Here is a 25,412-nt window from a genome sequence, read left to right as displayed (position 1 = left end):
TTTTTGCAGCCACCAAAGCCGCCCCACCGAAAAAATGTGCGAATATCGTGACACTCTAAGTTACTTGGGGGACCATTTAAATGTTAAAAAACATTGACAACGTCAAGTTCACTCTTCTTTCCCTTAAGGAAGAAATGGCATGTATAGGAGTAGGTAATCGATATCTACCGTTTTTTAAAAAGACACGCAAGTTGGATTTATTTATACCACATATTCTGGTCAGGATTCGGAATCGATTCTTTTTGGCTTTTGAATCTCTTTCTCTTTGTTACCGCACTGTTACAGAAAAGGAAAGAGAACATTCCCAACACGGCACCTGCACATCGGAAGTAAACATCTAGGCATTAGGGACTCGGGCAGAAAAAGCTTTTCGTTGTCAGCATTTTCGGCAAATTCTAAAATAAAGATCGTTCATGTGTATTAACCCAAAACGACACGATCGTGTGGCAAGAGTTCAGCTTCTTTGCGTGGGAAGCGTAAAAATCACAACAACTTTCATTCAAAGAAGATTAGGAGTTCTTCTTGGAATTTTTTACAGTAAGAAAGACTTTCAGACTGATTTCTGTTTGACCCATGGGTTAACATTCAAACTATAAGTGCAAATAAAATGTAACCGAAGTAATTAAATAAGCTTTAGAACGCCAATTAATTTAAGTTGTTTATTCGAGTGACATTCTGAGGAACATAATTTGCTAAAATTGAACTCTTCAGACTACAAAGTCTTATGGTCATTTACAGGAGACTTGTGAAATGGTTCATTTCTTGTTCTTCAGCTCGGGACCCAAGTTCAGGTAGAATGCATCTGTTTTCAAGCCCTAAAGAAAAACAAGACCAATGAATCCATTAGAAATTTATACCAAATGACTGGTTAAATTCTACCATATTTGTGACAAGACTAGAAGTCATTAAACTACTTGGCTATTCACTTGATAAGCTATTTAATTACTTTTATGAAAAAACCACAACAAAAGCATTTCCCAAATGTTAGTTGTTACACAAACTGTTTCCGAACTACAGATAACTACATTATCTTGTTTAGATAACATTTTACTATACTAGTTTTCAGGGCTATTTCAAAGTCGCTATCAATAACCTCAAAATCATAAATAAACCACTTACCACTATAAGGGTGACAATCGTCACTGCTAATCCAGCCACCAGATGTAAATTGTAGGTTCGTTGTTTTGCACTGTTATACTCAGCCCAAGAGCCAGAGGGAACAGGCATTTCATTCATGGTGGCATTTTTAATGTGTGATACGTACGAGCCATTACGAACCGGCTGTGAAGTCAGACGTCCTGCAAAAATTCATATCAATCATTAGTTTAAGCACAGTAAATTAACAATAACAGCCATCTTAAATATCTGTAACGTACATTGATTACACAAGGACATACAAGTCGCCAAAATACCATCTCACGTTCGTTGAACAGGCTCTTTGAAAAGTAAAATTTTAACACAATATTTTCTTACCAGCTTGGGCGATAACTTTAGTAAATTGACGCATTTTGGAATAGATGAATCGTCGAGAAACTTAAGTCACGTAGCAAAATCCCAAGAACTTTAGTACCGACTGCTATACCCGATCACCAGTGCTGCCACCTAGATTCGGCAACAGTCCAAACGCTTACAACGTTGCCGCATTGGCCCTATTTTACACGGCTACGGCGGACACGGACCGACGGCCGGGCCGGCAGGGCGGCAGGGCGACGGGCCAGTGCAGTTATCACATTGGGCAACTTTGCATGGCTATAATAAGACAACTGAAAGATTCACCTCTATTTATAGTTACATTTGCGGTCAAATCATAAGTAAACAACAAAAAAGATACGATGAAAGAATTTGTAATCAAAGTATTTCAACAACAAAAGTTTTTTTTTTAATTAAATTTTACTCAAAAGTGTGTGCAAATATTGCTGACGGAATTGGTATTGCGAGCTGCGTTCTTCGATCAATCCTTTTCTTTTTGTAGTTTTTTTTTCCTAAATGAATCTGGCCAACATGACATTTTCTGCCATTTTGTTTCACTATTTCCGCTAGTCAGGACCAATCTATTTCGTAATTGACATAAAAATACACGATCTTGAGACATTTTACAGAGGGCTGGATGGAAGAATAAGAAGTGAAAGTTCATTTTGTTTGTTGTCAACAAATCAGTTTGCATGCGGACTCGTAAGATTTGGCAGTTTTACGTCAACTGAACATAATACGGAATAACCGAACAAGAGGGAATGGATTATTGCGTTCATCGTCAGTTATTATTAAATATGCCGTTTGCTAGAGCTTGTTAAATATTGATTGTGGGTTTCTCCGCGTAGGATAATAACGACAAAGCTCCTCCGCATCTTAGTGCGACTATCATTCATTATTATTTTCTAACAGAGGCTTACACAACTTAGTTAAAACGGTTCAGCTTCCGCCGACTAAAATACTATGACGCATATCGAAAATGGGAAATCCTAGTTCAATATCACATTCTCAAATAAATGTTTAGCTGCTAAGCACCTTAGACGAAATCAGTCCTGTCATGCAAATTCAATACTGCGCAATTTTATTGAATTTTGATTTCTCGCGAGTATTGATCGGAGGAAACAAACGTAAATGTAACCCTTTGTCGTCAATATTTCTAAATTCCTTTTCCCTGGAAACGCTTCGCCAAAGTGGAAGCCCATTAGCCACCACTGCCAAAAGATGATAGAAAAACAAAAACAAGATTAAATCACAAAAAGAACATTTTTTATTTTAACTTCAAGTGTGCCACCAAAAATGTTTCTTTGTTAAAACAAAAAAGATCGTTTGGTTGTTAGTAAGAAATTTTTTGTGTTACCACGACCAACCGATAGAGAACCCGTTTTTTTCCAATGGTTCTTACGTTGGGTTCGATCATGGGCGAGGTGTGCAGGTGTTAATTAAGACGGGTGAGTCGTGTCGAAAAGAGACACGCGCTACATATACAAAAAAACGGCAAGTGGAATCAAGTGAAGAATCACAACAATTCCATCTTTGCTATCAACTCAACTGAAGCTGGCAGGGAAGTAAAGAGTCTTTAAAGAACCGATTGAAGGGCGAGGGATGAAGAGGAATTAAGACCGTCTGTAGTCATTTTCTAGGTTAAATGAAACAAAGAAGAGAGTTGGGACCTGGTGACTAATTACTAGCATTCTGCTGACGAGAACCGGGGCCAACTTTTGATTTGAGTTGACTGACAAGGTCAAAAATCTTGAGCGAGGGACCCAGTTTCATGTTGGTAAGTTGTAACACCTGGTCCTTGCTCATCGACAAGAGTCCTCGTCCGTCCACCGACTGTGAAGAGAATAAAAATGACTACACTCTGCAATCTTTCAAATTAAAAAATGTTATACTCACTGCATTGGTAAATGTATCGCAATAGGCAGTGTAGTCGTTGACTCGTAAAAACTGAGCCACGTCTTGGGTAGTCCATTCGAGGGGTGATACACCGGACAATGCTTCTCTTCGAAGGGCCGCAGAAATGTCAATGAGCCTAGGGATGCGCTTGCCATTGTAATCGTTCGATTCTCCGGTTGAGTGGCTCTCTGCTTTCGGGACGGTTGCTGAAGTTGGCGGCATGGATCTATTAGGACTTGCAAAACTCGAATTGCTCATTTCCGCATCGTCAGGTTCTGTTCTTCGTCTGGTAGAACGCTGGTGGAGGTTTTGAATGGCAGTCGGAGCCTCGTCGGCCGGTGATGGACAGTTTTGATTCTGACCACCACGTGAGCGAAGACTCCTTGGGCTTTCCTGAGATTTCTTAGTTGGCAAGGGAATGAGTTTTGCAGTTTTCCCGCGCACTACTGCCTTTGAAGAATCCGCTGATGGCGATCTTTCCCTTTTGTTAACCACGGCATTTGGTGCAGCAGTTGAGGTAGAGATATTTTGAGACCGGCCGCCACCTCTGGCACCTCCTCTGGATTTTCCTCTTCCACCTCGGCCGGGCTTCCTTCCCTTCTTTACGACTGGCGCCACAACTACTAGAAGAATAGATCCAATTAAAAAGTAAAACTTAATTTTAAAACAACAATTTAATCATACCAGGAGCAATAGGAGTTTCGAGGCGGTAGCCAGCCAACTCACACCAACCGACTGGGTAGATCTCTGGTGAAGATATATCCATCCACTGATCAAAGTCATCACTCCAGCCGTCAAAGTGGATACGAACTAGCCGGCCAGCGATTTGTGCAATCGTAGCAACGCAAACCAGGCGAGGATCCATCAAGTCAGCCGCTTCGACCCGCATGCCTACGCGTAACTGTGGCATGTTCTCGTCTCGCCCGCCAAAAAGGGATTCCGGTGCTGGAGTGGCTTTATTCTGTCGTAAGTAGTCTCCCCAGCGAAAGCGACCTTCGTAGTCTTCCGGTGGTTTCAAAGTGATTGCGTTCGCCTCGCAGAATCCAGGCGGAGCGATACAAGCCGAACTCGAATGATAACAGAACTCGCCGGGATCTTCAACCTGATCATCGCCGGCATCCGCCTCTTGTCGATCGATGCGGATCATCAAGTATCCTTGCCGCAAGACCTTGACAACACTTGCAACGCAGATGTGGTCCAAGTTGAGAGGATCCACTGCTTCCAGCTTCATGCCTTCTTTAAACTTGAGCGCTCCATTGCCTTGTGTCGGTTTCATTTCGTTAAACAATTCGCTGGAGGCATCATTATGCAAAAACACTTTTTTGGCGCATCGCTCCAGGTAGGCTGGCAAAGCATCGATGTGGTGACCAACAGCTTGCGACCAGCCTACAGGGTGGATCAGGCTAGATTCTTCGTGACACCAGAATCCCATTTCATCGGGAACCGAACCTTCGTAACGGAGAAGCAACCGACGACCAACGATCATATCGATGACGGCTACTTTCACCTGTCAAAAATAGAAAAATTGTTACATCAGAAAAAAGTTGGCATCACAGTCGACAATGATTCACTTACGCTGGATAGGCGATTGCGATCAATAAGCTCGACGGTCATTCCGAGTCGGAAGCGAGATCTACAGGCTTCAAGTACCCGAACGTGAAACTGGTTGGGCAATGAACGGGCCCCCGTCAATCGTTTCACCAAGAACTCTCGCCACTCGGTGTATTTGTCCTAGTGAAATTAAATTGACATGAACATCAATCGAATAGCTTGTTGGGAGAGATTAAATGAGTTTCGTACCTGGATAGTTCGTGGTGGTATCAGTGGTTTCCCTTTAGAGGCACACCAACCGACAGGGTGGACGTCTTCAGCTGCCAGATTGACCCAAAAATCTTTGGAATCGTCATTGCCGAAGCCTTCGTAGCGAAGCAAGGCCTTGTAACCCATCAGGCTGATGACAGATGCCACCCAATACGATTGTGGATCACTGTTGGCTGTTGCTTGCCGGGTGTCAGTGTTTTCAACCTCGACCTGGAAATTGAATCGCAACAAACGTACAATCGTCTTTTATTCTTTCTTAATTGAGTCCGTTTTATTCAATATACCTTCATGCCGACGCTGACATCTGATGCCCAAGTATCACATAAAGGAGCATGACGGAAGCAGGAAATGGGTGGTGTTACAAAGCCCGGTTCAGTCAGCATTTCCACCCAATCGAATCCATACCTGGAAAAAATAGAACAAGCATTTCTTTTACTTTCGACTGATTTTTTTAAAACAAAGAGTGATAATTTCATCGGACTTGTCTTTGTCTGATCCAGGTACTTCTTTGGCTAAGAGCAGCCGTTTTTTGTTGGAATACACATGAACATCTTCTGCCGGCTGGCCCAGCTTCCTGTTGACAGGCTGCTGCCCGGGTTGTAAATTAAGACGTTTCTCTATAAATGCAATAAAAGTATGAAACACGATGTCAGTAGATTATTAATGTGATGATGAATTACCTGAATTATTGGAACTCATGTGCGGGCTTTCGTTGAAACTTTTAGCACACGCTTGACTACAAAATCTCCTTTCCTTGGTGTAGAATGAATGTTTAACGCCAATTGCTCCACACTTTTCACAAACTGCCATCCCCTCTTTACGAATAGGGATCATATCCAAGTCGGAATCCTTCTGGAAGGCTATAGGTGTTTTAAGAATCAGACCATCGACAGGTTTGATTTTTCTGTTTGGGAAAAATAAGTTGTCGGTTAAATGTTGTTTCCATAATGAAAGAAATTGCATGTTTACTTGGACCCGAGATGATTGGCATCTTCCCCATCAGAATCTTCATAATGTGAATGAGACACCAGGTGAAATTCAGAAGATTTGTTGGTTGCCCTAAAACGTCAAAATATTAACATTGTCACACATACCAGACATGGACAAACAGGCCTACTCACTCGTCTATACCAGGTGTTCGCTTGTCAACTGAACTGACACCATTAGACGCAAGACCCATTCCCAATTAGAAATCACAGAAAGCTTTTATCTCACTGAATTTGATGAAAGTGTACAATATATTTGTTGAAATATCAACTTGAAATGCTTTTCTTCAAATGCAAAAGGTTTGAATAGTTGAAAATGAAGTCAGAAAATTGTAAAAATAACCAAAACTGCAGTGATAGTCACTGCACAGTTCTTGTCAATATGACTAGCAGTTACGTTAAAGCGAAACGTATTTTTTGGCGGGTACTCACGACCGCTAAAAGGAGATAGGGAATTTTGAATTACTAATCACCAACCGCCGCCAACGGTCAAATACTAAGGAAGTAGAAACAGCCACTGACTTTTTCAAAAAATATATATACTAACAATTTTCTCTCTGACAAATGGCGACAAACGGAGACGCTTTCTTTGACAACGAAGGAAACAACAGGCCAAAAGACCCTGATCAACGATTTTTTGGTAAATCCAAATCACAAAAATAATGAACGACAACAAATGAATTGGCCAATGCAATGCGTTGGCGTCCAACGGGAGGCACTAGTCGTACCTTAATTTCGATGTGTCAAACGGCCAATTTTTTAAAGACGACGGGGCGTGACAACTGGCTGGACTGTCAACGATATTATTTACCTGTCCAACTAAAAGAACGTTGACGAGATGCTATGGTTCCTCGAGAAAAAACAAAGGGAAAACCACCCCTTCAAAATTAAAAATTTCCTCCAAATAAAAAAAAGACCGGAAACAACACAACAAGGAGGGGGGGGTCGATAATCAATTTGCCCCTAGAAAACAGCGTTGCCACTACTTTTAAGTTTTCCTTTTTTTAAAAAATAAATTGAATTCCTACAAGTTATTTTCAGAATTTCAAGGTATAAAAAGGTAAAACATACTTTTTCCATCTGAAAGCACTATAGGGAAAAACCAAACAAGTCAAAACCTTTTGGTTTCGCTGGGTCACGCAAAAGCTCTTTGAATAATAAATGTTTCCTACAGGGAAAACAAAATAATTAGGAGACACACAAAAATAAAAATAAAAAGTTCAATCGACCGCAGAAACGAAATAAGAAACGTTATATTTTTTTTTTTCTTCCAGAAACCAAAAGTATAAGAAAATATACTGTGCTCCGATATTATACATGTCGGAAAGTAGTAGTATAGATTGTCGGAAGAAATGGCCCCCGTTGGAAGAAATAATATAAAAGAACGACTTGTATAACGGAACCCAGTGAGGATTGCGGTTTAGCATTTTTCTTGTTATGATTACGATTTTTTTCGCCGTTGGTTTTTCTTCTTTTTAACGAGTCATTGTCAACAGTTCGCAATCGCAGAGGAGAATACGGTTACGTCATTTGTGTTGTCTGATTTTTTACATGTTCACCCGCGAACCGCGTCAGCAGATATAACATTGTTTCTTATCCGTTTCACTTGCGATTCCCGCAGCTGTAAATGTACATAATAATCAACGGTTAGTTTGACATAACCAGAGAGTGTCTGAACGGGATACTGTGGCCGTGATTGACAACAACCACTAACAAAAAAAGGGAACGCAGTAGAGTGTATTATTATTTTATTTGTTTTAGATCAACAAGTATGGTGATGAAATTCAACTATACGGGAAAAGCTTTTTGTTTCATTTGGGGGGATGAACCACGTTCAATTTCTCGGTTTCAATAGTATAATAAGAATGTGATTTTTACGATTGCAATTGCCAACGGGATTTTGACTCTCGGCCGGGGGTTCTTCGCTTATTCTTTTTTGTTTAATGAGGGAACGCGCGGTCACGATTCACCTGAAGCTTTTTTCTTATTTTTTCTCAGCAGAGTATACGTATGTTCCTCCAGCTCTCTGAGAGAGTGTCGTGAAGGGGCTTTACACACACAGAACCGCGCGAGAGTTATTAACGTTATTCTTTCTTTTTCTCTGTAATAGCACAAAGAAGGTTCTTGAAGCCAATGGCATCAGCGTATTGCCGAGTTATATGTTATAATTTGAGCTTATTTTCGACGTCGGGGTTTATTTTCGTACATTATTTCTTTTCTTCCTTTCTCCGATTTTTGTGCCGCTAGGATGTGCAGTTGTTATTACACAGCTCGACGATGTAGTATACGTCCCGGCCCGTTATATGCGATTGCAGAACAACCGCTCTCTTACCATCGTAACAATAGACATTTGAAGGAGGATAGACCTATAACTAATGCCCGCCAACGTGTACGTACCAATTGAAAACGGGGAAACACAAACAAGCGCACAGCCAATCGTCTAAAAGCTTATAGAGAACGAAATTCAGGTTTGAAATCATTCCAGATCCTTGCGTGCGCGGATTGAACGTGAAAATGCAAATATACCGGACGCACTTATCACGTTCAACCCCGAATCACATCAGTCGAGAAAACTATTCGAACAATTTCATTTTTTTGTTGTTTCAAAAATCTTTGTCACGTCATTATTTCGCCGCGATGTGCAATATAAAAAGATAAATAACGAGAGTCTCGAATGATTATTTTTAAAAACTGTATAGAGAATTAAATATAGAACAAACATATTTTCACCGTCGTACATCAAACTGGGTTGTGTGAGTGCGTGTGTTCTTATATACGTGAATGAAAGAGAGAGAGAGGGGCATCAGATGGAATAAGAGCGTATTACACAACAGCATGGGGGAATATTATATATACCGAATATATATATATATTTATATTTTATATGTATATATATATAAAAAAAGGAAATGATATAAATTAGTTTTCATTTCATCATTCGGGGTTATTATTATTATTTTTTTTTATCCTTTTTGTTTTTGTTTTTTTAACTTTTCGGGTTGGTGAACTTTTTTCTTTGGGACATTTGGGGGAGACGAATGTGTTTAAAATGCGATGAAGAATGAGAAATATTTCGTAGAAAATGAAAAAAACAACACAGTTGAATATAAGGCAAACAAACAAACAAAATCATCTGGGGAACAAACCAAACACATTTCAAAATGTCGAAAAATATATAAGAGAGAAAAGGACGGAAAAGGTTTGAACTCGTGAGAATAAGAAGATCAAAATATCGAATAGTTCTTGATCATTATTTAAAAAATATTTGGTAATTATATGTACACACGGTGTGATGATATAATAACAAACTAAAGCAAAAAAATCTCAATTTCTTAAAATATGTTCTCAAAAGATTTTCTCGATTGTTTGTTGTTTTTTTTCTGGGGGGAAAATATATGAAACTCGTGAGCGCGAAATTGTGAAAATTATTATTCGTGTAAACATATAATTCTATGGATGGATGGGTTTGAGAACCGTTCGAGTCCGAATATCCTATTTCAAAACTATAAAAATCAAAAAGTTTATCATCCCTTTCCATCGGTTGTTTGGTTTTCTTTTTCCTCTTTAAAAAATAAAATTTTAAAAATTCCTCTGAAGAATTGAGAGAAGAGAAAAGAAGCGTGACACTGTCTCATGGTTTTCAAGCCAGATCTTCCTCGCTGCGGGGGATGTCAAACATTTCGGCGAAGAGCGGGGGCAGGTGAACGAGCAAACTCCAGCGGCGACGGTACCAGTCCAGCTGCGACTGATGTCGGTGGCCAATGGCCCTCAGCTCGACAATCTTCTGGAGAACGGCGTTGATCAGGCCCGGGTCGCTGGCGTGATTTCTCAACAACTTAGAAATTCAAATGAGAAAAGAAGAAAAAAAAGATGATGAAGTAAAATCGAAATGGATGCCATCAAAAGAAAAAGAGCGGAGGACGGACGCACCTGTAATCGAAGAGCGTCGGTGATGCGTTCCTGGTACTGAGCGATGCCCTTGGCGTCGTTAATGACGGGCCGATCGGGTGATAGGAGAACGGCGGCCGAAAAAAGAGCCATTTCACTATCGTTCATCGACATTTGGTTCAAGCCTTCGGCGAATCCCATGACGGTCTGGATAAAATCAGCCTGGATAAAAAGGTCAAATTTTTTCGTATCATTTCAAATTCACTTTTATTTTATTTTTTAAATCAATTACGTCAAAGATGAGGTCCATCTGTTGCTTGGATAGGGTCACACCGTCCGTCAATGTCATCGTTCCTTCCTGGCTGTTGATCAGTCGACTGACGTGGCCCAGCCACACTTCGAAAAATCCAATCTTGATCAGGATCAACTGATCGTCCTGACTCAACTCCGGGAAACCTTTTTAAAAACCAATTCAAATCATTTAATTCCAACATTCGTTCAAATGAGTTGACTGGAAATTCTTTTATTTTTACCTGGAACACGTTTGGCGAATTCGACGACGCGCTGGATGGACGGCGTCATGTGAGTGGCCAGCGCCGACCAGGTGGCTATTCGTCGGGTCTCATCCGCGTTGTCGTTGTTCCCACCTTCGTCCATCACCTGTCGCCCATGTGAAAGAGAAAAACGACCGAATTAAAAATCAACCAATTTCAAAAGAAAATGAATAAGTTCAACAGAAACGGCGATGGTTAGTTTCCAGTTAATAAAGAACAACAGACAACTAACAGGTAGATGGAAAAACATAACTGGCCAGTTGGTATTATTACAGTTACGTCTACTACGCGGTATAATGTTATTGGCATGGCGTTAGATCAACGGGAATTTTTCATTTCATTTTTTAAAAGTGGGAAAAATAAATGCGATACAGAGGAAAAACATCGTTAAAATTAAACTTACGATGGGTACGGGAGTGCGGACAATGTTGCGGGTCTTCTCTTCTGTGTAGGCACAATGAGCGTGATGGGCTTGCGACACGGTTAGGATCGTGTCGTAAATGGCTAACTGGCGGCTCTCCGGGTCTCTTTGTTGTTGCTGTTGTTGTTGCTGCTGCTGCTGCTGTTGTTGTTGATGTTGTATTTGTATTTGTTGTTGTTGGTGAAGTTGTTGTTGTTGACTGATGCCGCCATTGCTGTTGCTGTTGTTGTTATTGTTGGAGCTAATTTGCATTTGTTGCTGACCCTGCAGACCGCAACTGTCGGAACTGTCTGGCGTTGACGGATCTGCGAATCCACCGGGACTGCGGATGCCGGCCCCGTTGCTGCAATCGTCTCCGTTCGTCGATCCGCCACGCTCCCTCGATCGCTTCGGCACTCGTCCGTAACGCACCGCTATAATATTCACGCAAAAAACGGAAAAATTGTGATAAATCTAATTTGAATTATTTCGTCCCAACTTTTGGAACCCCCCCAAAAAAATTCAACTTTGTTTTGCCACTTGGATGGGAAACAAACCGGAATTATGAACGGTAAAACAGAAAAAAAAAAAAAATGAAATCAGTTTTTCTTTTATGTTGTAATTTGATTTTGGCTGGAGGGGTAAAAGTTAAAACAACTTACAGTCGCGGGACATGCCGACGGCCAAACATTTCTTGAAACGGCAGTACTGGCAACGGTTGCGGTTGAGACGGATGACCAGACATTTGCCATCACGCAAGCACCGGTACTCGATCTGCTTCTGAATGCTCCGCCGGAAGAAACCCTTTTCGTGCATAATTCAAATCAAATAAATTATTACTTTTTTTTTTAAAGAATTTTTCCCTTTAACAAACAAACTCTCATCACCGACGATAATAATAATTCTACACAAGTTTAGTAGTTGTCTTTTATTTATTTTTTTGAAATAATATTTTGGCTTGGATCATAACTCACTTTACAGCCTTCGCACGATGTTACGCCGTAATGATAGCCGGAGGCTTTATCTCCGCAAACTTTACACGGGACGAAAGATTTACTGCTTCCGGCGCCATTAGACTCGGCCGACGACGACGACGACCCCAGCAAACCGGGTTCTGCAACAATAACAAACAAAACAAAAACACTTGTTTAAAATTTAGAAATCTTTTTCAAAAACTCATTAAACATTTAAGCGGAATGCGCTCTCTTATTATAATAGACAAGACCATCTGTTGTATGGACTAATACTCGGCAAAGTCCATCACATCTTGGACGTGAATGATGACGTCACCCGCCCAACGGAATCACCTTCTGTTTCGAGTCGACGAAAGTATAACGAAATGTAAGGACCAACGGTAATCTACAAATAACGATTGCTGATGTGTGTCCATCGTTACCGTTTCTTTTTCCTTCCGTAAAAGGCGAAAAATAAAATAAAATAAAAACCCAGCAACATTATGGGGAGCGAAAAAAAAACCACCACCTGTCACGCACTGGCGCATCTCGCCGTCCTTTGCACATCCACACACAGACCACTTAGAGGAAGCAACCAAATGGAAACCGGTTAACTGTACCAATAACCGTATCCAACAACCCCACGCAATCACCAGAAATAAAGAAAAAAAAACTGTTATTTTCATTATTTTTTCTTATTACCAAAAAGAAATTTGGGAAACGACAAATTTTCGTTAATTGTTTTTTGTGTGTGTGTGTGTCTTAACGTTCGGATGGGAACTTCCTGATGTCGTAAAACAAAGTCGGTCGTATTAAAAAATTGAGGGGGGCTATACTACTATACGAGGGGTGGTGGGTTGTTATTATACTGTACTACATGTGAAAAACAAAACGGGAATAACAAAGAATTGAAAACCAATAAACTCAGGATAGACTGCTACCCCCGTTATCCAGTCAACGGTGTCCAATGAACAGTTTTTTCTTCTTCATTAAATTATTTCGGGGATGTACCATCAAAGTGGTTAGGGGGGATAGAAGAAAAAAAAACCCGCAATATACACTCGTGATCCCTCCCCTCTAACTTGTGGTTCTATCCATCGAAAAGGGAAAGAAGAAGAAGAAGAAGAAGAAGAAGAAGAAGAAGAAGAAGAAGAAGAAGAAAAACAAGCCAGGAAGAAGAATGAAAAGAGCTGGAGGGAGGACCTTGGGCTGGTTTTCCTAACGGTACCACCAAAAGTCTTTTATAACCGGAGAAGAAGAATAGAATAACTCCGTCACTCTCTCGCCCAGAGTTCGTCGACCTTTTCTTCTCTTTTCTTCCATCCATTCTTTTGTTTTTCTTCTACGTACGAGTACAAAAGTTTTATTATTTTCTGCGATCATAACTCGACTCGATTAGACAGTCGAGTGATGACGGACCTTGACATTCGCGTCTGATTTCACCCCGTCATCGGCCATTACATCATTTTACCTCAGCGTGAATTCAACAGAAATTACGGCCGTGTGTAGAATGCTAATTTTGCACACATCCACAGTCACACACACGTATACGGCCGTCATCCGTGTGGCAATGACTTGTGTCACGAGCTGAAAATCGAATCGTTCCAGAGACAACGCGCAGATTTTTCTTGTCTTTCCTTTTTTCCTTTGAGAATTTTAAACACACACACAACAGGCCGGGGGTGTAGCATAGCAACTAAATAAGACACGCAAGGCAATTCTTATACACACACACACACACACACAGGTGAGGTCGATGAACTTTCCCTCTCTCATTCTTCTTCTTCTTCTTCTTTTACCTGCGTGTTGTTTCCTTCACTTTTTAAAATGTTTTTCCTTTTTCTTTCTTTCTCCCCTCGTTCGGAATCATCACATTTTCTCCATTCCCATCCATTCAAAATCAAAATCAAAATTGTTTTGTTTTCTTCATACTCGATTTATCGAGGGCGTGGTCAATACGTCGAGATGATTTTATTTTTGTTGTTTAAACTGAATTTGATTGTTTCTGCGCCGCTCTTCTCGGAAGAGGAAAATTAAGAAAAGACGGACTAGCCGAGGTTTGTTGTTGCTTCCGCGAGGTCGTTGAACTTTCCCTTCTTCTTTTAGAAGAGGAAGATCTATCCTTTCGACTGACTGGGAACACGTGCCCAGCTGATTGGACCCCTGAAACAAACCAACCATCTCTCTCCCTCCCGTCGAGTGCTGCAGTGCGCATTGACAATCGCCAAAAAGGCCAAAATTTTGAACGAAGAAAAAAAAACCAAAGACGCACACGAACGAATAGTGTACAAAGCTTTTTTCTCTTTTGGCCAATCAGTCGGCCAGTCAACCTTGGGGCGTTCGTCTGCTTGATTGTGTCAATCTGAAGGTTAACGCGCAATTCCGTGTTGGCGGAATGAGACGGAACGGGATTTGATTTTTTTCCTTACCGTTTTTGAGCGTGATTGGGGTGGAGGGCGGCGTGGGCGGTGGATTGTTGTTGCCGGCCTTTGGCGGTGGGAAGAGGCTGAGCGACGACCTGGGCGGAGCGACGAGGGCTCGATGTTGTTGTTGCTGGCCGCCGTTGAAACTGTTGGTCACGTCGAATTCGCTTTTGATTTTGACGCCCGAGTCACCGCCGACGCCGACGCCGCTGAGCGGATTTGAGGCGGAATCGAGACCTCCGGGCGACGGTGGCGTCGTCGGCGGCGGGCTGTTGAACATTCCGCAGCCATCGCCTCCACCGGAGAGAGCGTCAAACACTCCGCCGTCCTGTTGTTGCTGTGGCGGAGGCGAAGGCTCGTCGTATTCCTCCTTGAGGACGACGCCCGACGACGACGTCGACGACGATGACGATGAAGCCCCGGCTCCGGTCGACACTCCGCCGTTGGGCGGCGGCGTCGGCGGCGTCGACGACGAGTCGAAGAAGCTCAAATTAAAGTCGGAAGTCGTGTCGAAACTCACTTCCGTCGTCACCTGGTGGTGGCGACTCGATTCCGTCACTCGCGAACCGGAACCCAATCCGCCCATCGATTGGTCGATTTTGAATACATCCATTTTCTCTTCCGCTTTCTTTCTATCTTCTTTAATTCAATTAAATCAAATTCACCCAAATCGTCTAGGAGTTTGTCTGGTCCGACGTTTCAACTCTCAATGGATTAGACGGGCGACGGATCAAAAATGTCGTGACGAAAGAGATTTCGACGGTCAAATTGGACGATATCAACTTCTTTTCTTCCAGCGTCGTCTGATCTTCAACATCATTCCTGCACAAAGAAATCAAAATTAATATAGAATCATCAGAATGATATCGTGTAATCACGGCGATGTGTAATAATAATAACATCGTCATGTAATCATCAAATGGACAGCACGCAAAAAAGGACGGCACGAACGGACTTTGAGTTGTCCGTGAATTTTCTTTTTCTTTCCCGAAAAATAGAAGAGAGAAAAGTTGTTTTTTGGCAGAGCGCAAGGACAGCAAGGTCACGGCCAGAGAGTTACACGAAGAAGAAGAAGATGGCGAGGAGTGGTGGTGGTGGTGCAACCTCTCCGTTGAATTTTCCCTTCTTCTACACCTTTGGGCAGCAGCAGCAGCAGCAGCCCCATGCAAAGTAGGAGGAGCAGGTCATCGACCTCCGACCAAGGCCCAGCCTTTTTCTAATTCTTTTTTTTTTTTTTTTACAAATGTCCACTTTCACACAAAATAATAATCGGGAAACGTTACAAGTGAAATAGAAAACCGGATGAAAAAAATGAACAAACAAAAATTTGTGATTTTCACATTTTCATTGCCAAGTTCGCCGGTCGTTTCTGTCTCAATGTCAATGGCGTGTGTAGAGAGAAAGTTTTCCTTTTTATTTTTCGCTGCTGCGCACAAACTACTCGCACGGCGTGCATTCTTCTTCCTTTTAAATTTTTGGCGCGTCGCGACGACGTTTGAAAATTCGTAATAACCAAATCCGGTGCTATTGGCTGGGCGGTTACAACACGACACGAAGAAAAGAGGAAAGAAAAAATCACGGCCATTTTTAGACATGGCCCCCATCCATCGCTGTGTAGAGGAGAGAAAAAAAAACCCCAAATCGTGGCCGCCAGTCCCAAACTAACTGAAAGAAATAAGGAGAGGGAGGGATATCAATTCACCTGTTCTAAAAGGGAAATGTGGAATCTCGTTGGCCACCCAAAAAAAGACAAAAAAGAACCGAAACAAAAACTCGTTCGCTTTTCTTGTCACACGGGAATCGAGTTTTTTTTGTTTTTGTATTTTATTTGATAGAAAGAAGAAGATGAGAGACTTGACTCTCTCTGGACTAAATAACCCCCTGGCCAAGTAGGGATACAGGTATGTGACAAGGACAGGATTTTTTCTTTCTTTCTTTTTTTCCCCTTAATTTGGATAGCAAAATTCATTCCAACTTTGCTGGCCATCTCGTTTCCAGAGTTGAATAACACTTGAGCGTGCAACTGAATTTGATCTTCTACAGGCGAAAAAAAGAAAATCGACTGGTTTTCTGGGGGAATTGAATCGATTTTGGCTAGTCATACGATCCCCCGCCCATCTTATTAACAACCAAAAATTCACGACAGGAAAAAATATTTTTGGGACGAATGCCAAAAGGCCTTGGCCGGGTTCGATGACCTTCTCTTTTCCATACGTGCGCACCACTACCACCTTACCCCCGCTACAGCCAACAATCCAAAAAACATTTTGTCCATCAATCCCATTTCTCTCAGTTTAATCCCAAAAAACAAATTGAGCGAATATAACCGACCTTGAATTAGAAATTGAAATTCCCGGATGAAGCGAAAATTCCGGCCAGCTGGAGACAAAAAAAAAATGAATGAATTTCTTCCAACAGGTAGACAGACTGAGACAAGTCGATGTGTGCTTGTATCCCAAGGCGTGAATTGATCAGTGAACGATCACACACACACACACACACACATACACACACACACACGGCTGTTTTTGGAGCTGTGACAAGCCGAGGAAAAATCGAAAGGTGAATGCCACTAGCCCACTACTGCCCGCGCGCGTGTTTAGATTTGAATTTTTTTCTTTCGGGTTGGTTATTCTGTCAATGTCACACACACACACACACACACAAACACTTTGATTTCCGGAATTTTCAGGGCGTTTTTGGTTACAACACACAAAAAGTGTCGATGACTTTTGTTTTTGGGTCCCAAAAAAATATTTAAAAACGACGAAACGATTTGAACGAGAAATGATTTGCACGACTCGAGTCAACACGCGGGCGACACCAAACTGGACGGGAATAATAATGAAGCGACTCGGAAGACGATCGCAACGGGACTGAAGAGGAAGAAGCTCTAGCCGGCCAAAGACTATACTACCAAGCTTAAGAGGAGGAGGAGGAGGAGGGATACAAGACCTGCCTACCTGCCTTCTTTTTTTCTTTCCTACCTGGTGTGTGTGTAGTGTGTGTAGTTGCGTATTATTTCTTTTGGGTCTACACCACATAGCTGTTCTTCTTCTTCTTCTTCCTCGCACCAAATACTTTTTCTTTTTTTTTTTCGCTTGACGACCCCTCCTTCGCACAATAACTCCCTCCCCCTTCTTCCCTCCTTTAGGCTGAAGTCTTTTTTAAATATTTATTCCATTTTCATAGATATAAATGTTCTTCTATCTTGGATTCCCCCCCCACCACCACCACTACCACCTTTTTCTTACCTGTTGGAATAGCGTGTGTGTGTACATCTCCCCCCTCTCTTTACTTTCAAGTAGTGGGTGAAGAAGAAGAACCCCCTTCAAGAAATGCCTGGAGGCTCTGAATCCCGTTTGGCTTTTGGGATGTGGATGGACTCTTTGTTGGTGGTGGATGAGTTTTGCCTTGTCGGAGCAACATGTTATTTCGTGGTGGGAAGAGAGAAATAGAGGGGGGGGGGGGAGAGACATCACGGAATGACGACAACTCACGCACGTACCATCAAACTCTGCTCGACGTGGTGAGAATCCCAGGGGACGGCAGCAACGGAAAACTAAGAAAAAGAAGAAGAGGATTTTCTTTTTCATTTGACTGACGAGAAAAGTGAAGAAAGATATACGACCTTGCAGTCTCACAGGTAATAATGCGCAAACCGGAAGACGGAGAAAAAAAAAGAAAAAGAACAAAATTCCGGTTGGAATTTTATTCGTGGGGGGGGGGGGGGGGATTTGAACGCACCGCTCGGAAGTTGTTGTAACTACTCATCTCATTTGCTCGGTACAGTTCATTTTCTCATTCCCATCGTTCAAATTGCTCACGCTCGGGCGTGGGATCATTCCATTTTTGTGTTCGGTTGAAATTGAAATGTTATACCATTTAAATCAATCAGCTTAAATGATTTAGATTTTCAATGAAAAGGAATCTGATCGAGTCGAACAAAGGATTGCCTTTTTGTTCTTTTATTATGACGAGATTACCAATTTCTCGGACCACGCCTTGCACGCTAGACGGAGAAAATGACGTCAGCAGGAATCGCCGGGGTCATTGCACTCTCACTCACGCCCAGAATATTCTCGTGTAAACGAACGTCTCATCGGGAGAATATCAAAACGACGTGACGAATCTTAAATGTTAACGAGAGAATATCGATGAATCCAAATGATTCGAACCAATTGCGCAATTACTGAAATGAAATGAAATTAAAATTAAAATCGGAGCTGAAATAAATAATTCGATATTATAATAGTTTCGATTTCTGGTTGTTGTTACATTTTGTCCTGTTGCGCGCGGATGACTGGTGCCGAGACGGCCGTGAATTTCTCCCGTTGCCTTTTTTTTCCCTTTTCTTGGGTGGAGTGAATCCCCCCCCCTCCTTTCGTTTTATAGGTTATTTGGCACGCATTGTATATAGTTACTAGTGTATAGTCAATAGGACAGACTTCACGGTTCGATGGCACGAGACGAAACGACGAAGGGAAAAGAAGAACAAACCGACGAATCTAACGGAGAGAGACCGTACACGCTTGCTCTCTCGCCAACGACACTCACGTATTACAGTCGGCTAATTCTTATTAGTGCACGACATTTTTATTTTTAAAAAATGTGGACTCTTCTCCTACATATTATAAAACACCACAATTTTTTTTCCCCTTTCTCTCTCTCTTATCTGAAATGCCCCGTTGTTTTTTTGTTGTTGTTTCTCCCGCGGGATCATTTCACGAACTCTGTCGGAATCTTCTATGAACAAAAATTTCCTTGAAACAATTTTTGATTTTACCGGTTTTCGCCTTCTTGCGGTCTGCTAACGGCCCGTGTAAGTGTTGGCTTCTTCTTCGTGAAAGAAAAAGGAAAAAATCACACAAATGTTTCCAAGTTGAAATCCCGCACCCAGGAAAAAATAAAAGAAGAAAAATAAAAAAAAACCAGTCTATAATATTCCACACGTCGAAGCCAACGGCGGGATGAACGGTGAATCTTTATAATACACATCACCCCCAATTATAATATCGGCGTTCGTTCGTTCGTTGGATGGGATAGAAGAAGCCTGCGCTTGTGTGTGATACGTGCTGTGGTATCACGACGTGTTAAATAGCAATTCTCAGCAGGGCGTCTGGCCTTTTCGTTGTTGTTGTTGTTTGCCTCTACACGGATGATTTCTAGATACGGAGGAGGAACTCCCGCGAGCTGTTATTTTCAGTTGCGCAACGGAGAGAGAGAGAGAGAGAGAAGGCGCGCGCGGGACAGGACGGAAACCCGCGACGAACGGAAGTGGTGCCGAACGGGATCGGGCCTTATTACAACCGCCATTGCGCCTGGTAACATAACCATCAAACTGAATATCTCCTCAAAGTGCATATGGATATAATACAATCCCATTTACTGTAGTTTTTTTTTTTCTTCTTTCTTTCGTGCATAGACGTTCACACAATAGAGTACCGATATTATTGTAATGAATCACATCACCCCCCGGGATTTCTTAAAAAAAAAAAAAAAATAGAGGATTATATTCTGGTTTGAGAAGTTTTAGCTTTGGGCGAAAATAAGAAAAAGAATGAAAGAAAGTTGTGTATAGAAGAGACCCGGCCGCAAACATCCCGCTATCTGTACCCCGATATATTTTATTTGATAGTTTTGAATGCATTATAATTAAAAAAGAATGTGTCGAACGGGACCGCGCATAACAATCGGCTTCGTTCGAGCGAATGTCTATATAGAAGGATGGAACGTTCATTTGTACGGAATGTCAAATAGAAGAAACTTCTCTCTTTCTTTTAGGGGTCGATATGAAACAAAAGGGAATGAATGAAAAAGAAATGAAAAGAAATGCTGCACACAAAATACACCAACAGCCAATTTGACATCGAAGTATAAATGTAAATATTTAAATAACCGGTTGTTTTTCTTCGCCTTTTGCGGAGTCGATTTAACTGTAATTCTGTTCTTCCCCTTTTCAATTTCAGCACTCGGCTGGAAATCAACTCCCATCATTGGAGAAATAATAAAAACAACCAGTGGCGTGGCAAATGATTTAAATTTAAATTCACCGTCAGCGGTATTAACAACTGCCACACCCTTTTTTCTGTTGTTGTTTTATAAAAAAAAAGGACAAGTTTTTCGTCTTTCCCAGTTGGGTTTAAAAGAGCCACTGAAAATCTAAAGACATTGAGGAGACCAATCTCATTTGCATTTCTCTATCCTGAAAACAAAACTCGTCTAGTTCTATTTTATTTTATTTTTTAAAATCTATAGGTCCGGCCACCTTTCGATTTTTCTCTGTCGTTTTCCCTCTTCTTCTTCTTCTTCTTCTTCTTCTTCTTTTATTTCAATTCCTTATTGGTCCGTGTTTTCTTAAATGATTTCAAATGTTGCGCGCTGGCGCACGCGGGCGATCGAGAACTTTGATAAAACAAACGAAACAAAAAACAAAACAGGGTTCTCCTGGCCTGGCTGTTGTTATATTCATACCATCACTCAGCAGGGATTGAACTGCTAGATTCCTTTCCTCAAGCTCCTTTTCTTCTTCTTAAAAAAAAAAAAAAATAAAACTATTTGATGAGGAAAAAGTTGTCCGCTGACGAAAGAAGACGCGAAACACGCAGAGATCAAATGGGAATAAGAAAAACCAGAGAAAAAAGGAATTTTCTTGACGAGTAAAGAGAAAAAGAACAACAAAGGCGAGAAAAAGAAAAAACGCACGAACGAAATAACGATTCTTTTTTCTTCCTCTCTCTGTATGTGTGTGTGTGTACCCGTTGTGTCGGTTCATTGACTCTTTCAATGCACAACAACAACAACAGGAGCCCAAGAGTCTATAGTGCGGTTTCGGTTACTTCTTCTTCTTCTACATTTTGTTGGGAAGCGAATAAGGGAAGGCTATACAGTCGCAAGTCTGACAAGTTGAAGTAATATATACAACCAAGTGCGTGAATTCACGAAGAAACCAAGCGTGAGAAACGAGACTGGCGAGTCGCATCGGCGAGCGACCAGTTATTGTGATTCACGAACGGCAATATCTCGATAATGTTATTTGATTTATTACATCAGACACACCAGCGTGATGCTTTTTTTCTCCGAGTCAATCAAATCAAGATCACGATATCAAATTATATGACGAAGTATTTTACCTTGACGACGCAATTTCTGCCATCGAGGGCCGTTAGTTTTTTAACTCCAAAGTCACGGACGACGACAGTTGTGATGGATTACACGCAATTTGTCTGTCTATAGGAAACTGATGAGGATTTCACGGTGAACGACGACGACGTTTGTTTTGATTTTTCGTATTGCGCACCTGATTCGTTTGTTGTGATCCACCGTTCACAACAAGGCAAGGAATAAACAGAGACGATAAAAATGGGAAAGATAACAAGATGCTCTTATCTTTTTAAAGGATCGAGTCGCGTGTCGTTATGCAACATTTGCACTCTGATAAGGACCACCAATTGATTTCAGAATCCTAGGGGATTTTTCAAACTAGTTTTTTTATCAGTTGTACAATGCGGACGAATGAAATTGATGTCGCTATAGTTCAATCATTTTAAGTATCAACCAGGAGGTGCCGGTGTTGATATCAAAATGTGTAGCTGCACTTTGCTTGAAGTTTATAAAGTTCAAATGTTTTTGAATTCGGTTGTTGACCCACAGACAAATTTGTGAGATACAAAGCCGTGGCTGATCTACAGTCGTTCGACAAATGACTTATTTAACGAACCCTAACTGAGTCAACAAAAATGACAATAGAAAACCAGTAAACCTCCTAGCTCAGGAATAATCGTACTCCATACTATCTAACGATTTATAAACAATGCCTCCAAATAGTCAAAAAGGAGGAACAAAGATTGCATTTGTCCTACCTTTATGCCTGTGAAATTCGGCCAGGCATCCACTAGTGCTCCAAGCTTCATCCATCCGCAGAGAAGTTGAATCCACAAGTCGAGAAGAAGCATCGCGTCCTCGTGAATACACCCACACTCACACGGGTGTACACAAGGACAATTAAAGGAAGAGGGAGAAGACATTCGTAACTCGACATCGGTAGTTTTTACAATCAAACGGGATGCTGTTGTTTAACTACATGAAAAATAACAAACAAGTTTACGAAAAACATTTACAGAAACAACAAGTAGGAATAGTTGAAAAAGAGACATGGGTTAACCCTAATTGTTAGTAAACAGTAGAATTAAAGGTAATCATGTAATCTATGTCATTTGTACATATCATGCACACATATCTAGCAGGTCATAGGAATAAAACGGAATAAAAGTAATGAAAATCAATTACCCAAAGTGTTGGTATTGTGATTGTTGTTGAAGACAAATCAATACCAGCACAGGCAAAGCTAGCATTTCATGTTGTTATGATGTCTGGCGCAGGTCTCAAATCTGCACAAAGGAAAAGGTTAATACACAGCGTAAACAAGATCTGCCATGCATTGTCAGGAGGCTTATAGAATGCAAATGCAGGAAATAACATTTCACAAACTTTGAGCAGGCTTCTCTTCTACTTAGCTCCCAAAATCAATTTGTATTCTTAGTTTTACCTGCTAAACAGCATCGAGTGAGTATTAAAATTAACAGCCGAGACCAGAGCTCTGGTCTGGTCCGACGACTTCATTTTCGTAATTTTATTTGTTGAGCTCTTTTTCGTGCTGCCACGTGAACGTTTCAAAGTGATAATTCCATTTTCTTTGTAAGTTATGTTCGAGCATGAAGTGATATTTAGTATTATATTTAGTATGTCTCCATACCCATGCATGGTACGAGTTGAGCTTGAACTTCGTCTCTTTTTCGAAACTTCTAATAAAAGGCAAGCAGACGACACTAATATTCTAATTAGCCATATTTATTAAGATATCGATAGAAATTGTTCCCTCTTGGCTTTGGGTCTGGGCTCTAGGGGGTGTTGTGTTATTAGTGACCGGTTTTCTTTTTGATCCTTGGGTGGGCATAGTCAAATTTTTTAAGACGGACAAATTGACACGGAAATAATCCCGATCCGTTCAGCGGATGTTGAGCGATTTATCGTTTTTTGCGGTTTGGATTTAGGGGTCGATTTCTAATAAATTCTAATCGATATCTTAAGTGTTGCCAATTAGACGATTAGTGTTGTCTGCTTTTGTTTTCGTTTCAAATATACAAGCATGATACAAGGTTCGATAAAGAGAATAAGAAAGATGTCATATATAAAAATTAGAAAAACCATGGTATAGGTTAAACCGTTAAACGGAACGATCACTGTTTTAGACGTGGATGCACGGTAATAAAATTACGAAAATGTGGTCATCGTTATGTGAATTGTGGTGTTGCAGCTTTCCATGCTCTCCACTCTATGCTGTTTGGCGGGTAAATACTCAGAATAAAAATGGGATGACTATTATGGGAGCTTGAATAGAAGAGTTAAACTTGTTCCAAGCTTGTGAATTGTTACTTCCTGATAAGCATTATCTATCCCCTTGTTGATGCATGGCAGTTTGTTTGCACCATGGTATAACCTTTTCCTCTGTGCAGATTTGATACCTGAGCCAGCCACCGTAACAGCAAAGTTTTGCTTTTGCTGGACCTCCAGTCACATGATTTGACTGATGAAGACCTCCTGTCATCAATCAACAATCACAGCATCATTACTTAGGTAATAATTTTCGTTACTTTTATTAACCTGCATGTGACCTGCCAGATTTTTTAATGATGCATGATTTGCACAAGTGCAGTGTATTTCATGGAAACCTCCAATTCTGCTGTTTATCAACAATTAGAGTATACCCTGCTTTACCCACTACCTCAATTTCACCTTTCCTTGCTTGTTATTGTTTCTGTAAATAATTCGTAACTCATTGTTAAATTTTTTTTTAGATAAACAGCATCCTGTTTAATTGGACGAATTTCCAGTCTTGGCCGAGTTGCTGATCTCTTCTTCCGCTTTCTTTAGATGTCCCTGTGTACGCCCATGCGAGTGTGGGTGTATTCACGAGGACTCCCGTTTACCAATCCCTCCTGGTGGATTCAACTTTTCGGTCGATGGAGTTCGATGGAGCACTTGTGGATGCCTGGCTGTATTTCCCAGGCTCAAAGGTAGGGCAAATTTCGTCTCTATTCTTCCTTTTTGGGTATTTGATGGCATTGATTATAAATCGTTGCGGAGTACGTATAGTACGATTATTCCTGAGCTAGGCGATTGACGGGAACTTGGTTTTCTTATGTCGTTTTTGTTGAATCAGTCAGGGTTCTTTAAATTGCTCACGTGTAGAACGACTGCAGATCAGGCTTGTTTTTGTCGGTCTTTGTACCTCGCAACTTTGCCTGTGAGTAAACAATCAAATTCAGAAATATTTGAACTTAGCAAAGTGCAACTTTGCAACACAATTTTTTCTACCAAAAGTGACGCCACACCGGCACTTCCTGGTTAATAATCGACACACAATTACTTTTAGACCGAAACTGCTACAATAAGACTCTCCAGGTCCTTCTTGGAAGCCAGATAAGGAATAGTCATACGTCTATTAAGCGACATGTAGCTTTCATTTGAGTTCATCGAAGCAGAAACTTAATAAATTCCTGTAAATTCCCCACCGCTTGCGCAACACCACAACTGTGTATAATAATACGCCACCGTGAAAAATGAAACATTTCATAATGTAATACAGGGCGCTATAAATCCCTATGGCCTTGTTGGTATTTTTGAATAGTTTGGCTATTTTCCTCTTATTGAAAAGAGAAATGAGGGCCGTTGGTCGTCCATCATCATCGCCGTGACAGTTATACACATCTTTTAAATGGACGTACGGTACTAACACACATTCACGGCCCATCACGTGAGAGCTCGCTAAAATGTACGAGCTCATCACATTTGAATTTGGCGGACTGTTGCTGCATGCTGAGAGAGAGAGAGAAGATAGTTTTTTTAGTTTTCATTCAAAGACGCCGCCTTATGCAAGAGGTTAGACAGTATACAGAAATATGGTGTCATAAATATTTGGTGTGTAGATATTTCGACTTGATAAAATGTCACGCCGTAAA

The 25,412-nt window shown here is 41.1% G+C and overlaps 2 protein-coding genes and 1 long non-coding RNA gene across 7 annotated transcripts; 1 reads left to right on the top strand and 2 right to left on the bottom strand.

Moving 5' to 3' along the window:
- Positions 1 to 2,714: 2,714 nt before the first annotated feature.
- LOC124313995 (polycomb protein Sfmbt-like) lies at positions 2,715 to 7,130 on the bottom strand. 4 transcript variants are annotated; one of them, XM_046778931.1, is made up of 10 exons: positions 6,985 to 7,130; positions 6,157 to 6,246; positions 5,868 to 6,091; positions 5,669 to 5,804; positions 5,472 to 5,592; positions 5,167 to 5,397; positions 4,942 to 5,097; positions 4,051 to 4,873; positions 3,367 to 3,989; positions 2,715 to 3,303 (listed from the first exon to the last, which is right to left on the bottom strand). In XM_046778931.1, exons 3-10 carry the CDS (start codon positions 6,019 to 6,021, stop codon positions 3,148 to 3,150), a joined length of 2,400 nt encoding a protein of 799 aa, XP_046634887.1. In that variant the 5' UTR covers positions 6,022 to 6,091; positions 6,157 to 6,246; positions 6,985 to 7,130; the 3' UTR covers positions 2,715 to 3,147. The 4 variants fall into 4 exon arrangements, with proteins under 4 accessions (XP_046634887.1, XP_046634888.1, XP_046634885.1 ...); XM_046778932.1 differs by lacking the exon at positions 6,985 to 7,130 and adding an exon at positions 6,721 to 6,892; XM_046778929.1 differs by lacking the exon at positions 6,985 to 7,130 and adding an exon at positions 6,309 to 6,714.
- A 1,721-nt stretch (positions 7,131 to 8,851) lies between these two features.
- On the bottom strand, positions 8,852 to 23,159 carry LOC124314040 (ecdysone-induced protein 78C-like). Of its 2 annotated transcripts, XM_046779024.1 has the most exons (11): positions 22,940 to 23,159; positions 22,681 to 22,781; positions 22,254 to 22,470; positions 14,398 to 15,213; positions 11,990 to 12,129; positions 11,678 to 11,819; positions 11,019 to 11,449; positions 10,595 to 10,721; positions 10,354 to 10,517; positions 10,104 to 10,283; positions 8,852 to 10,008 (listed from the first exon to the last, which is right to left on the bottom strand). In XM_046779024.1, the coding sequence occupies exons 4-11, from the start codon at positions 15,002 to 15,004 to the stop codon at positions 9,814 to 9,816; spliced, it is 1,986 nt and encodes a 661-aa protein (XP_046634980.1). In that variant the 5' UTR covers positions 15,005 to 15,213; positions 22,254 to 22,470; positions 22,681 to 22,781; positions 22,940 to 23,159; the 3' UTR covers positions 8,852 to 9,813. The 2 variants fall into 2 exon arrangements, with proteins under 2 accessions (XP_046634980.1, XP_046634979.1); XM_046779023.1 differs by lacking the exons at positions 22,254 to 22,470; positions 22,681 to 22,781; positions 22,940 to 23,159 and adding an exon at positions 16,723 to 17,363.
- A 452-nt stretch (positions 23,160 to 23,611) lies between these two features.
- Positions 23,612 to 24,388, top strand: LOC124314366. The gene is made up of 3 exons (XR_006911194.1): positions 23,612 to 23,741; positions 23,907 to 24,027; positions 24,249 to 24,388. It is a non-coding gene; the product is annotated as an uncharacterized LOC124314366 (long non-coding RNA).
- Positions 24,389 to 25,412: the final 1,024 nt, after the last annotated feature.

Source organism: Daphnia pulicaria, chromosome 10 (genome assembly GCF_021234035.1).
Source record: "Daphnia pulicaria isolate SC F1-1A chromosome 10, SC_F0-13Bv2, whole genome shotgun sequence".
Classification (NCBI taxonomy): Eukaryota; Metazoa; Arthropoda; class Branchiopoda; order Diplostraca; family Daphniidae; genus Daphnia; species Daphnia pulicaria.
This window is presented reverse-complemented; position numbering and strand designations above follow the sequence as displayed.

Bases quoted from the DNA above. Each gene is read 5' to 3' on its own strand.
- LOC124313995 (XM_046778929.1), bottom strand. From the start codon at position 6,367: ATGGGTCTTGCGTCTAATGGTGTCAGTTCAGTTGACAAGCGAACACCT. The intron at 5,805-5,867 runs GTAATTCATCAT...TTGCATTTATAG, and splicing joins CATGAGTTCCAATAATTCAG to AGAAACGTCTTAATTTACAA. The intron at 3,304-3,366 runs GTGAGTATAACA...TTCTCTTCACAG, and splicing joins GCGATACATTTACCAATGCA to TCGGTGGACGGACGAGGACT.
- LOC124314040 (XM_046779024.1), bottom strand. From the start codon at position 15,004: ATGGATGTATTCAAAATCGACCAATCGATGGGCGGATTGGGTTCCGGT. The intron at 11,820-11,989 runs GTGAGTTATGAT...ATGCACGAAAAG, and splicing joins CATCGTGCGAAGGCTGTAAA to GGTTTCTTCCGGCGGAGCAT. The intron at 10,518-10,594 runs GTAAAAATAAAA...GTTTTTAAAAAG, and splicing joins ATTCGCCAAACGTGTTCCAG to GTTTCCCGGAGTTGAGTCAG.